Genomic DNA, 13,417 nt, shown 5'->3' on the forward strand with positions numbered 1-13,417 from the left:
CTCACCAGCCCTCATTATCAGTAAAGGTCACACACTGTGGGGCGGCTTGTTGTGCAGCACGCAGAGAGCACACACACAGCACACACACACACACACACACACACACACACACACACAGCATCAAAGGGATTTATTAGATACTCTTCAGAGAGTTCGTCATCATTGTCATTAGAACAATCAGCAATTAGCCAGAAGGTCAACTTATTTAAGGTTATTTAAATGTCTTCTTTTAGTAAATAAAAAACACGTTGCAGCATCCTCGATGAGGACAGGTGATTAAGTTCACTGACATTAACCAAACTGTTCAAAAACAAAAACAGTTTCTCTGTGGAAATGCTCTTTAACTATTTCTGCTCCACAAGGAGAACATCTTTGTTCCTCACACGTCTGACTTGTTTTTTTACTTTAACTATGAAACCAATTAACAGGAACTTTTCTTTAGAGAAATTCAAAGTTTGTTTGTGATGATGCAACTTCACCATGAAGTTGCATCATTTCAAACCCTTCTTCAGTGTTAGATTTATGAAACTTAGGTGAATGTGTTTATCCAGGAAGCTCCTCTTTTATTTAGAGCTGACACGAGTAGTTGTTCACGATAGGAAGTTATCTTGAAAATTTAAGTGCTTTAAAAAAAAACTTAATCATTGTAAACTAAATATCTTTAGATTTCGAGCTGCTGGTCTGAAAAAAAAACAACACAAAACAGTTGAATATATTAAATTGGGCTCTAGGAGATGATGATGGCAATTTTTGTGATAAATGTTGTGACATTTTATAGCTAGGCTGTTATTATAATATATATTACAATATCCATCAACTACAATATTCTCAAAAAGCCCCCTTCTGCATTATTTTAAAAAGTATTAATAAATAAAAAGAATTGTTATGCTTCAACACGCAACCACACACCATCGTCCAAAATAATCATTATCAAACGTAATCATAAAAAAACGTATGACCATCATGAATCGTATTATTTCTGCTTCTGTTTTTTTGATGTACTGCAGGTTGTGTGTGGTTTGTGCCAATTGGACGTGTCAGTTTTGACTTTTTTTTTTTGCTAGGCCGACATTCATTAACCGATACATTTTAAGGAACAAAAGACATGAAATACGAAACGGCCTTTCCTTTAAACCCTCCTCTCCGTAGCCTCAGTGAGCTTCAGCGCTGCGTTTCAAAGTGCTGTTCATTTAGAGGAGGTGAAGTTTTAATGTTTCGTGGTGTAAATGTCACCCACTGCCCTCGGTCCCCACAGACTCTCAGCACATTTTCTTCATTTTCAGACTGGTTTGGTGAATTTCAGGGTACACATTGTGCTTTGGCACTTATAACTATGAGACTTGTTACCCGCAGAGGTTGGACAGAGACAGGTGTTTCTACCTTGTTCCAAAACCAAAATGAAAAACGAATAGTAGTTACAACTTTTGAGGGCCGTTTATGTGCTCAAAACTCATGAATATAGTAAATAAGATATTTTCAAAGAGCACATAAAGGCAGCATTAGAAAAGCTGTGAAAAAAGGGGGATTTGGGAATTTTGGCGCAGGTTGCCCCCAGCCCCCAATGATTAATGGGCCCTTGTGGACCACGTAATTAATCAATTAATAAAGAAACCAGTTAGAGATGCATCAAAACAACTTTTCCCTCCTAAAAAAGTTACAATACAACAACAAGTATTTGCCTTTATAGTGATCCAGGACTGTACCGGTGCTCTCTTTTTCCTCATATTTAATATTTGTATATTTCATTGTGTGGGACTTATTGAAATCTTTTAACGAACAATGACATTAAACTGTAAATTACTCTTAAAGTCAGGCCATGAGTGGATGGACACTACAAAATACTTATATAACACTGACAAAGACAGTGTATTTGTTGTGGATCAGTCACCCAAATAATAAATCATATCAAATAAAGTGAAAATACTTCATAAGTTGCTCATGAAGGAACAAACATGTTGCATCACAGTCTGCAGAGGAAATGTGCTGAAGGTCGTTGTCAGTAATGACGCTCTCCGTCTGAGAGCAGACACGGATCCCTGCGGAGCTGCTCTTTAAACACACAAACCTTCAGGGAAACAGCCTTCTCACTCTCTCTCTCGTCTGCTGAGCTTTTGAAAAACAAAAACTTTACTGTCGACCCTCTGAGAATGAGCTCCGGTCATCAGGGTACTCGTCACCTTTCAGAGGAAACTTGAGTCGTTAAGAAACTCTCAACATTAACAGTCAGACAGAGAAAAGTTTAGTTAAAAAAAGTTTTGAACTCCCTAGAGTTGGTAAAAATCATGATTTAAACCCCCTTTTCGTCACCAAAAACATAAAAACTTGACTGCTCCGGGCACAGGGAGACCATGTTAGTGACGTGACTGTAGACCAGAAGGACGTTTTCACCTTCTGTATTAGAGCTTCTGAGGACTTCAGAAATTAATTATTCAAAAGAAATGACCATTTTTGTTATTACTGCTGCTTGTTATTGTATTTTTCTTTTAAAATGTTATTTTTCCTTATATTTGTCAATTATGTTTAAAGAAAAAGGCAGAAGCTCTACGTGTGATGAGAAGAGCAGATGAGTACAGAGAGAAAAGAAGACAGATGTTAAATATATACATACATACATACATACATACATATATATATATATATATATATATATATATATATATATACATATATGTGTATATACTGTATATATATATACACACATACATGCACACACACACACACACACATATATATATATATATATATATACATATATGTGTATATACTGTATATATATATATACACACACACATATATATATATATATATATATATATATTTGTTATTACAGAGAAACTTCAGAACTGACAAAAATTTAAATGATTAAACTGTCAGATCACACTGAGCATTTAAAGCTCTGACATCTGAGAAAATTGTTTTAATTTCTTTTTTAAAAAATGATTTAAAACATTAAGAGCAACTTGGCAAGAAGTGTTCTGGAAAATACTGAAAATTAGTAAAACATTAAAAAAAAGATCTGAAAATATTATTAGATATAATTTTAAAAAAGGAAAAAATGTTCAGAAAGATATATTTAAAATTATTCTAATTAAATGTTATATTTTTAGCACTCTCTTAAAGTCCTTTTTCTCATTTTTATTTATTGACTTTTTAGAATTATTTTCAGGTAATTTTCTTGAAACGTCCCATGTTTTTAAAAGAAATCAAGCCGATTCACTCAGGTTTCTAAAGGGTTAAATTAGTTTGACAACAGCACAATCTGCTTTTGGGCTTTCTTGAAGGTTTCCTTTAATATTTTGTATAATCTTTATACATTGTGGCCTAAATACTGAAGTTCAGCTGCAGTTTTCAACCTTAGAGTTGTGGTTCACCTGCAGAATCTCACTGAAACAAAAACTCCACAAATGATACGTTTTCTTAACAAAAAAGAAAAGAAAAAAAGCAATTCTTTAGTGAAAATTGAAATATAAAACACGTCACCCAAAAGTGAAAAGTTCTCTCTTTTATTGCCTTCTGTGCTGTAATACAGGGATCCATCAGAAAAGTACAAAAAAGGGTAAAGCTATTAGAAAATATACAAAAACATACAGGCATTCAAATATAAAAGGGTATATTTTTATACAAAACTACAAAAGTGAGACGATCTGCCGAAGCTCAGGTGGGCTTTGATTCACATACAGAGACCTGTGAGGCCTCTCTGTTCATGTGACTCCATTATTACAGACTGCTGAGTCATGCTAGAGGATGTAACGGACCACGTCAGGGCAAAGACACAGAAAAATGTTTTTATTGTGAATAATAGTCCGACTTGTTAAGGGCATTGTAAGACAAAATCTAGAAAGTGCAGAGAACAAATTGGATTTTTAGAAAGGTATTTATTCTGAGTCAAATACTTGTTTCAGTCACATCTGGTTCATCACGTTTTCTCTGTCAGCAACAGACCACAGTTACGTTTAAACTTCTTAACTTCCCTTTTTGTTTTAACCACTTTTCTCTTTAAAACCTGCGACCAAACAAGTACTGCTTTTGTACGAAAAAGACTGGAGCCAATTTAAAAAACTGGGAGTGGTAACAACACTTCATTTTTATAACTCATTTTTTAAACTTAAATTTGCTATTCTACTGCGGTAGAAAAAAACAATCTGCTATAAATACATCATAACAAAATTTAACAAAGCGTACAAAACAGATCAAGTATAAACAGGGCACTGACAGACCAATGGTGTGTGTGTGTGTGTGTGTGTCTGTGTGCGTGTGTGTGTGTGTGTGTGTGTGTGTGAGAGATGAACATTTTTCACTGAGTAATGTTCTTTGCTTCTAATATCTACAGTACGTTGATTACATCTAGTTTACAAAGATAGTCTACTGTGTGTGTGTGTGTGTGTGTGTGTGTGTGTGTGTGTGTTTGAATTGATCCTAAATGTTCACAAACACAGATGTCTCTGGGAAACCTGGAAATGTAAAATCCATCTGTTTTCTGAAAGTATTGCAGCTGTTTTTCTCTGTGACGGCTGGGACAGTGGACGTGTTTTTTCTTTTCTTTTCTTTTTTTTAAGACAAAAGTACAGTTAGGTCATTTACATCTTTACCAGAAATATGATTCCATATCACAAGCTTTCAGACAAATGCCGTCCTCATGAGCGTGAGGAGGAACAGACTGACCGAAGGCTTTGTGAAAAGACACTTTGGTTTTGTCCTTTGATTGGGAGGGTTTCTGTTGCGCCCTCGTCTTCCTCACTCTGTTCTTCTCTCTGCGGCGTCACGTTCGCTCGCTGTGATGACGATCAGATCACTTCCTGGAGAGAAGCTGGTTCTCCAGCTGCTCCAGACGAGCGGTCATACCAGACAGTAGACGGCAGTTAAGGGATAATAATGACGGAAAGGTTTTCTCTGCTGATAACTTGTCTTTGATCATTTTTTTCTAATACCCAATGAAAATAGAGTGACTGACAGCATCAAAATAGGGCTTGTTTATCAAAAAATGTGCCAGTGGAGGATCCTTGAAATGACCTAAAATCCTAGAAATGTCCTAAAATGGCAGAAATATCCTAAAATCTGAGAAATGTTCTCAAATCCTTCAAATGTCTTAAATTCCCAGAAACATGATAAACTCCTAGAAAGATTTTAATTATCCCGAGAAACAAAACGCAATTGTTGTGCAGCAGTTTCAGTACAAAGAGGCAACAAGTGCAAATATAAAGAGTGCAAATATAACAAAATATGAAAAATTAAGATTATTAATGAAGTGCAAAAACTAATAAATTATATGGGTTTGAACCTCACTTGACACTTAAAGTCTAAATTAGTAAAAAAAAAAACAGGATTTAACGAAAGCCAAAGTTCCACATCTGTAACATCCATTATCGCGTAAAAATCATTTTTTATTTTACAACTGAATCCAATAACTGTAATTCTGCAGGATCCTCATACTGACGAGCCCACAGAAGAATATCACCCTAATCGAGTGTGTTTCGCGGCCTTTTGGTCACTTTATCTGATCGTTTCTCACCTCAGATCCAAATCAGAAAGTCTTCACAAGTCACAGAGGCTTATACAGAGTATTGTGTTTTGGTTTCTTGTGTTTGGATGAAGATGGATTTTTTTTTAAAAAAGGATATGTTTCTGTGTGAGCTGCTCCAGGCTGCTCATGGTGGCCTGCTGAAACTCCACCAGACTCTCACAGGCACACGGGTCCTTCACCTCGATCTCCCCCTGACTCTCCTCTGCAATGAAAAACCGTCACAGACCAACACCTTCACCTCTTCTGTTTCTGTTTTTGGGACTTTTTATACTTTGACTTTCAACACATTTATTAGAGAAACTGATGATAGACTTAAAAAACGTGATGCAGTTTAAATAAAACCTCTAAACTACTACCCATTTTAAATTCATAATGTTTTATAGGGTATTGTTATATTTTAGGCATTTATATTCATTGTTGCTTTTTAATATAATGCATTTTTTTTTAACAGCTGTCATGTTTTTCTGTCAGCAGATGGCGCCAAAGAACACGACATCGTCACAGTGACCCGCCTGTGTGAGTCTCATCTTTTACATTTTGCTTATTTTAGACAAAATATTTTTTTAAAACATTACAATTATATATGCATTAAGAAGATATTTCTGCCGTTTTGCAAACCAAATCTATTTAATGAATCAGGATATATTTTTAAAATTAAAACTCTAAACTACTACCCATTTTCAATTCATAATGTTTTATAGGGTATTGTTATATTTGAGGCATTTATATTCATTGTTGCTTTATAATATAATGCATTTTTTTAACAGCTGTCATGTTTTTCTGTCAGCAGATGGCGCCAAAGAACACGACATCGTCACAGTGACCCGCCTGTGTGAGTCTCATCTTTTACATTTTGCTTATTTTAGACAAAATATTTTTTAAAACATTACAATTATATATGCATTAAGAAGATGTTTCTGACATTTTACAAACCATATCTGTTTAATGAATCAGGATATATTTTTAGGCCAGTCATATGTTTTTAATGCAAAGTCTTTGCTCATCCTGAGCAAATGTGCCGCACAAGACTCAAGTGTGGCGGATGATTTCTAAATCTGTGAGGTCGGGGTGATGCTGGTTACGTGTGAGGAGGGCACTAGTTTTTAACAGAAATCACAGTCGTGTACCTGGACAGACGTTGAGTTTGAGGTTCTCAGCGATGGTGCTGATGGCGGTGAAGTCGGTGGTGTAATAGAAATGTTTCTCCACAGGCTCAGATGCGATTTCACGGAGCTCATCCTCCACAGCTTTTCCAACACCCACTGCGTACATCGTAATACCTGAACACATCACATATGGTTTAAACGTACAGGGACTGGACTCAGATTACTACCCTGAAAACACAAACTGTAGCTTTGGTTCAACCCTCACACTTGTAAGTTCAGGGTTTGTAAAGTCATGAAAAACCTGGAGAAGTCATGGAATTTGCAAGTGGCATTTTTTTAGGCTTGTAAAAGTTTTGAAAAACTACATATGTCCTAAAAGTTTTGGAACAGTCATGGAGATCTGTTTCACAGACCTGTATAATAACGCAAGATGGCAAAAGACGAGAAAGAAATGTTTCCTTTCAATTTTGCCAAAAAATATATAATATATAAAAGAAAAAAAGGCCAAATGTATTAATGAAAACATGCCCTCCAACCTTCAGAAAAATGGCAGTAAAATAAACAGAAAATACAGTCATATATTAAGTCTAAGCCTAAGCTAAAATAAAAACATGAGTCCCTCCCTAGTTTCTAAAAAAGTTGACATGCCTCCCCCTTTTGCACCCCCTCTCATAAATAACTCACAGTCCCTGATTTATATTTTAATATTCAGTTTAAATCTTGTTCTGAATTTATCTCATTTAAAACAAACAAACAAACAAACATATATTTAAAAAGCTCTTATACAGTAATGAAAAATAACTGATGAGGAGAATCGACGGTCCTTCAGAGAAAGTGGTTGTTAAAGTTTGCCTCAGAGTCCTGGAAAGTCCTGGAAATTTATTTGTAAAAATATGTCTAAACCCTGTAAATTGAAGTCTTACCGGCTTCTTTGGCCTTCTTGGCGTACTCCGTGATGTCGTCCTGCGAGCGTCCGTCTGTGAAGACCAGTCCGATCCGGGGGATGTTGCGGCTGGCGGGACGCGCGCCCTCGGCCTCAGAGAAGCTGTTCTCCAGCATGTGTTTCAGGGCCAGACCCGTCATCGTGCCTTTCTCCATGTAATCAACCTAAACGAGGACGGAAACAACAGCTCAGGTCCAACGTGTTGACGTGTCTTTCGCTCCGGGCTCTCACTGAAGGACTAAGATCGTGACTCATGGGCTTTACTTCAGGAATACTCTTTATAATCCTGTATGTGCACAGATAGCTGGTGAAGCATCTGGTATTAAAATATGAAACTATGGAAACAGACAGAAAAGCAGCATCTTTACCTTCATGACCGCAGCTTTGATCTCGTCCGCGGTGTGGTACATGTTGAGAGGGAACTCTGTCCGGACTCGGCTGGAGTACTGAACCAGACCCACTCTGGTGCCGTGAGCGGACACGTCCAGAGAGTCCACAACCTGGAGCGCACGAGGAGGCGACACAAGGCACAAATACTCGATTACTGCGGTCAGAGGTCATGTGCTCGGCTCAGCTTGTGCATGTCGTTGTCAGTTTGTCAACAGGATCACAGAAAAACTACCGACAGGATTTTCATGAAACTTGGTGGAAGAGTGAAGCATCGAGAAAGGAAGAACTCATTACATTTTGGAGCGTATTCGAATCATGAGGTGAATACAGAAAATTATTTTTCCTTTGCAGTATATGAGATTCATAGTCTGGGCCAGATTTGCACACCTCACTTCACCTCAGACGTCACAAAAAAAACATGAAGGTCGTGAACGATGGGTCCAAACCAACAAAGGGCACAGTGTTTGACCCATGATTCTGCAGATTTCGAGCTTTTGTCGCTGATCTGTTGAATAACTGCTTGTCACACAGTTGGATTTCTTTGTTTTGGGACCTTTAATTCGATACTGCGCCTTTATCTGTGCCGGGAACAACTTGACAGCACAACCAATCAGCATCTGCTCTGTGTAAGAAGTGATGATTCTTTTTAGACTTTAATTTTAGGATTTCTATTCAGTTGCTTTTATTGTTGTTGGAGTTATTTTTAGAAAAAGTGTGATACAGTATGACATTAAAATAGTAGTTTTTAGTTGCTATAAAAACAGGTCCCACCTGGTTTACAAACTTCTTGACCAGCTCAAAGTTTTGGGGGCGGACGCTCTTGGAGCCGTCGATCAGGAGCACCAGGTCGATGTTGGCTGACTTGCAGGCTGAAGGAGAGAGAGGCAGAGGATAAATACACAGCCCTAATGTTTGCTTTTTAGAATTAACAGATGTTTTTCTTCTGTTTTCCGTTGCTCAGATGCACTCTTCTTCTTTTGTACATCTACACAACATTTGCTTATCATAGATATGATGTAAGTTACAAGAAACTAATGCACAGAACTGTCAAAGATGCATTTCAGGTACGATAATTGAGAAATGTACGTATTCTAATTTGTCAACTGCAAAATGTCCCTCTTTGTACTCATCTCCGTCACTTTTTTTTATTTTTTCAACTAATTAACTGGATTCTCATCAAAAACATATGTTGATGATTCCTTATCGGCTTATTATAAAAAAATAATAGGGGTGCACATTTTATTATTAAACTGCCAAATATTCAGCATCAGATATTATTTCAACCTCAAAAATACCTCAGCTGCACTCTTGATTTGTGTCAGTCCCTCAGTTTTTGGTAACATAAATACAAAGTTCCCACTGTCATGAAATTCCTGGAAAAGGGAAAAAAAAAACAGTTTTCCAGGCCTGGAAATGGTTTGGTAACACTAACAGTATGTTGTGGAAAGTTTTTCATATACAGTGTTTTAGCAAATAAAAATGTGTTTATAGAAATACCAAAACATGAGACAATAAGTTTCCTGTATTACTAATTTAAAATTGAGTGCCGTGCTGCGTAACTGTTGAAACATTTGGGTGAACATGAAGTTATCAGGTTTCAGACAAGGTTGCAAAACAGTTATTAGAAATGTCCATAAAACAGATGTTTCTTTAAAAAGAATAAAGAATGCAGACAGACTTGATAAAATTATAATCCGAAACATGTCAACACGCATTGACATCTGCAGGATTTTAAAGCTTTCTATCCCCTAAGAAAAGGACGCAGCCTCTTCTTTTTTTTTGTTTTTTTGAATGTGCTCGTTCGGTCTGTCTGCATGTGCCGCTTATTGTATATCCAAATACAAAGATATATGTATAAAGTTATGAGGTGCAAACGGTTTATTATCAGCACGTACGTACCTGGGAAGTGTGTGTTTAATAATTCATGGCTGTATTGCTATCTACTTGTATAAAGTCATGTAACTGAGGTACAATGTTATAGAAAAGTTTAAAAATTAATCTGTAAATGTGTGGAAACCCTGTAAATGATTTAAGAAAAAAAAGAGCAAAATTCTTTGTCTGGTTGTAAGTTTTATTCATGTATTTTTGTGACTCACGTTTTCTGTATATATGAAAAATGGGCGATGTGTCCTCAAAACCAAGTATCAGCTGGCTGATGTATCAGTATTATTGAAGTATTCAGAGATGGAAAAAAACAGGACAGAGGTTATATTTTGCTCACAGGTTCTCTGGTTACTCTAAAAGCTGCAGAGGTAACAAAAGATGTGTTGTAGTTACCTGCACCGGTTGGCGCAGTGGTTTTTAAGTAATAAATCTTGACTGGATAATAAATGAGGCCGTCTCATGGACGTTACTGGCAGCTCGGCGTCCCCAGAGGAACAGAAAACTCAAAACAGGATCCCATCTTTGTTCCACCGGTTCCTCCCAGACATAACTGAGCTGCTTTTAACATCAGTTTGGGATTTTGGTTTATTTTCACACACATCTTTATTTCATCTCCAGAGAAATAGCCCCGCTCGTTCCTCACTCTAATCCTAATCTCAGCTCTTAGTGTTTTTCTCTTCTGCAGGACTCATCTGCCTGATCGAAGACAAACAGGATCTGATGCTGACGTCCTGCTTCACCTTCGTCTCGCACCTGCAACATTTCTGTGGGGTCCTGCAGGACCCTCGGGGTCCCTGCAGCCGTCTGACTGCAGCACAAAGGTGAGTTTCTCCAGATTTAACATTATGTGTCATAAATGTACGTCCACTAAAAACGCTTGTTTTTGCTAGTGACAGGCTCAGACTATTACAACATTACAGAAATCATCTCTACAGATGTCAGCCTCTTTGTTGAAGAGTAAAATCCTTCATGTTTAAGTAGAAACAGTCCCGAAATCGCTATTGCCAAATCCATAAGATCCATTAAAATATCCCAAAAGAGCCCTAAGACTCTCAGAAAACATCTTGATTTGTCTTTGCAGTGTTTTAACAATCATCAGCTCTGGTTTTGGTATGAAATTTCCAGCAAATTGCAAATAAATTAGTACAAGGTGACAAGAAAACTACCTGAAAATAGATAGAAATTGATTTCAGAAGAAGCAATGCAGAGAGAGAATCATTAGAAAATGAGCAAATAAATAAGGAAAAACATAAAGGAAACTATATTTATCATTATAGTCAAAATTAAGAAAAAAATATATTCATTATCATAATTTATTTGAGTTTTTTTCTGGTCATTTTCTTTTTTTGTTTCTTACTTTTTGAGCAATTTCTTGTCAAGTTGCTTGTTGTCTTCTTTCCATTTTTTTGGAAGAAATCAAGCCATTTTTTTTTTTCAGGTTTCAAAAGGTTAACTGCAGTAAGTCTGAAGAAACTTTTCCATTATTATCTAAAGCTGTTTTTTATGATGTTTAGTGATGAGTTTTCTAATCAGATCTGTTAAAGAACCATGATCCTGTCTGTAAATGCCCACGCTGAGTTTTCTCCTTCAGGGACTGTTGAGATGATTTTACATAACACAGATCGTTTTTCAGAGGGTGGACTTACTGCCGCAGCTCTTGCCGTCGTCCTGCAGCAGCTGTCCCTCCGGACAGACGCAGTAGTACGCTCCTGGAGTGCTCACACACTGGTGCTCACAGCCGTGCTCCACGGTGTTACACAGGTCCATGTCTGCAGACACACGGGCGACAAACACAGATTTCCTCTCAGAACAGACACGTCCTGCTCAGATACATGCGAATGCAAGTCAAGAGGCGCTGCTTACATTCACACAAGTACTGTGTGAGTTTTGGTAGTACTTTAAACACTACTGTTGTTTATCAAGTCTTTTTTAAATCATCAGTGTACAACCACTAAAAGTGTTTTTTTTTTTTTAATTATTTTTTATTTTTCCTTTTTAAAAAATTAAAATACGTCATAAAAACCCCATTAAAATAAAACTGAAAAATCGGCCTGTTCATTAAAAATCTTCATATAATTTGCATTGAAATAGACCGATGATCTAACACTGAAAAATAATCTACATCAATCTGCCTATAATCATTATTTTAAAAACTTAGCACTGCATGCACCATAAAAAGTTAGGTTTATACACGGCACTTTAGGCCGCTCTACGTGTTATTGCAGGCGCAGTTAAAAATGCAACACAATTTCATACAGCAAATGCAGTTGTGGGTCCCTGCGGCATCTCTCTCAACTAAGAGGTCCTTGGCCTTAAAAAAGTTTTAAACATGGCACAACAGAGTCCAGGTTTTTAAAATACTGAACGTACGATCTGAAAAACTTTTTAACAACCAGATAAAATAAATTTTAACTTAGGTATAAAACAGTGAGATGACACAATAGATGAACTGTAGAGAAATGCATAATACAGAGAAAAAATTGTTTGTGTGTGTGTGTGTGTGTGTGTGTGTGTGTGTGTGTGTGTGTGTGTGTGTGTGTGTGTGTGTGTGTGTGTGTGTGTGTGTGTGTGTGTGTGTGTGTGTGTGTGTGTGTGTGTGTGTGTGGTTCACTGACTCGTGCAGGTCTTCTTGTCTTTGTTGAGTTTGAATCCTTTGTTGCAGTCGCAGGTGAAGACGCCGGGCGCACTGACACAGATCTGCTCACAGTCGTGCTTTCCCTCAGCACACAGGTCAATGGCTGAAACACACACACACACACACACACACACACACACACACACACAGAGTTATTTCCAGTTCGTCATTAATGCTATGATTGAACATTTTTCTGTGTGTTTGTGGTTCTCTTCGTGTGCAAGTTTAGCCACAGAATTGTGTATTTATCAGAAAGAACAAGAAGAAAAATACTACTGATCACATTGAGTTTTGTGCTGCAGCTACACGAAAGAAATATGATAAAACTGGACCATCTTTTCATTATTTTTTAAGATTAAACGAAGTAGTCCCTGACTCCAAAGTGATGTTTTCAACTGCTTATTTACCCTGAAAAACAGACTTAAAAAGATTTAATTTACATCATGAAACAGAGGCAGTACACTGTTCACATTTAACCCTTTAAAACCTAGATCAGCACCAGTTTCTTGTTCTGCAATCAGATGCCTTTTACAAGCATTTTAACTTTTAAAACCTGAGTTTATTTGAATCCCTTCAAAAATATGAACAAAAGGCAACATGCAAGAAACTGGCAAAACTTGGAGAGTAAACAAGTTTAAAGTAATTTTCAAAGGAGAAACTGAGAGAGAAAATTATATATATATACAATAATAGGAAAAATGTCTAGAAATCAATATTCATGACTATTTTAGAATTTTGAATTATGCTACAGAATATATGAATGCATGAATTTTAAATAAAAAAAAAATCTGGTAACTTCCTTGTTTATTGTTGGCTTTTACTTTTCTTGCTAATTTTAAGTTAATTTTTCTTGTAACTTTTTGCTATGTTTTGGGTAAATTATTCTCAAGTTGCTCATTGCTCATTCCCATGTTTTTGGAAGAAATCAAGTCAAATTT

General features: G+C 36.6%; 1 protein-coding gene across 3 annotated transcripts in view; it reads right to left on the minus strand.

Annotated features, from left to right (window-relative positions):
- Positions 1 to 3,487: 3,487 nt before the first annotated feature.
- Positions 3,488 to 13,417, minus strand: part of matn4 (matrilin 4) — a 38,291-nt gene continuing 28,361 nt past the window's right edge. For 2 of the 3 annotated variants that reach the window (XM_042510607.2, XM_042510600.2), the window contains 8 exons: positions 12,460 to 12,582; positions 11,491 to 11,613; positions 8,732 to 8,829; positions 7,939 to 8,070; positions 7,551 to 7,734; positions 6,649 to 6,801; positions 5,619 to 5,723; positions 3,488 to 4,848 (listed from right to left, as the gene is read on the minus strand). In XM_042510607.2, coding sequence (XP_042366541.1) covers positions 4,790 to 4,848; positions 5,619 to 5,723; positions 6,649 to 6,801; positions 7,551 to 7,734; positions 7,939 to 8,070; positions 8,732 to 8,829; positions 11,491 to 11,613; positions 12,460 to 12,582 — 977 coding nt within the window. In that variant the 3' untranslated portion in view covers positions 3,488 to 4,789. The remainder of the gene's footprint in view (positions 4,849 to 5,618; positions 5,724 to 6,648; positions 6,802 to 7,550; positions 7,735 to 7,938; positions 8,071 to 8,731; positions 8,830 to 11,490; positions 11,614 to 12,459; positions 12,583 to 13,417) is intronic. The other variant, XR_015775101.1, reaches the window with a different exon arrangement.

This window comes from Plectropomus leopardus, chromosome 2 (genome assembly GCF_026936395.1).
Source record: "Plectropomus leopardus strain MGB_pleo_1.0 chromosome 2, ASM2693639v1, whole genome shotgun sequence".
Classification (NCBI taxonomy): domain Eukaryota; kingdom Metazoa; phylum Chordata; class Actinopteri; order Perciformes; family Serranidae; genus Plectropomus; species Plectropomus leopardus.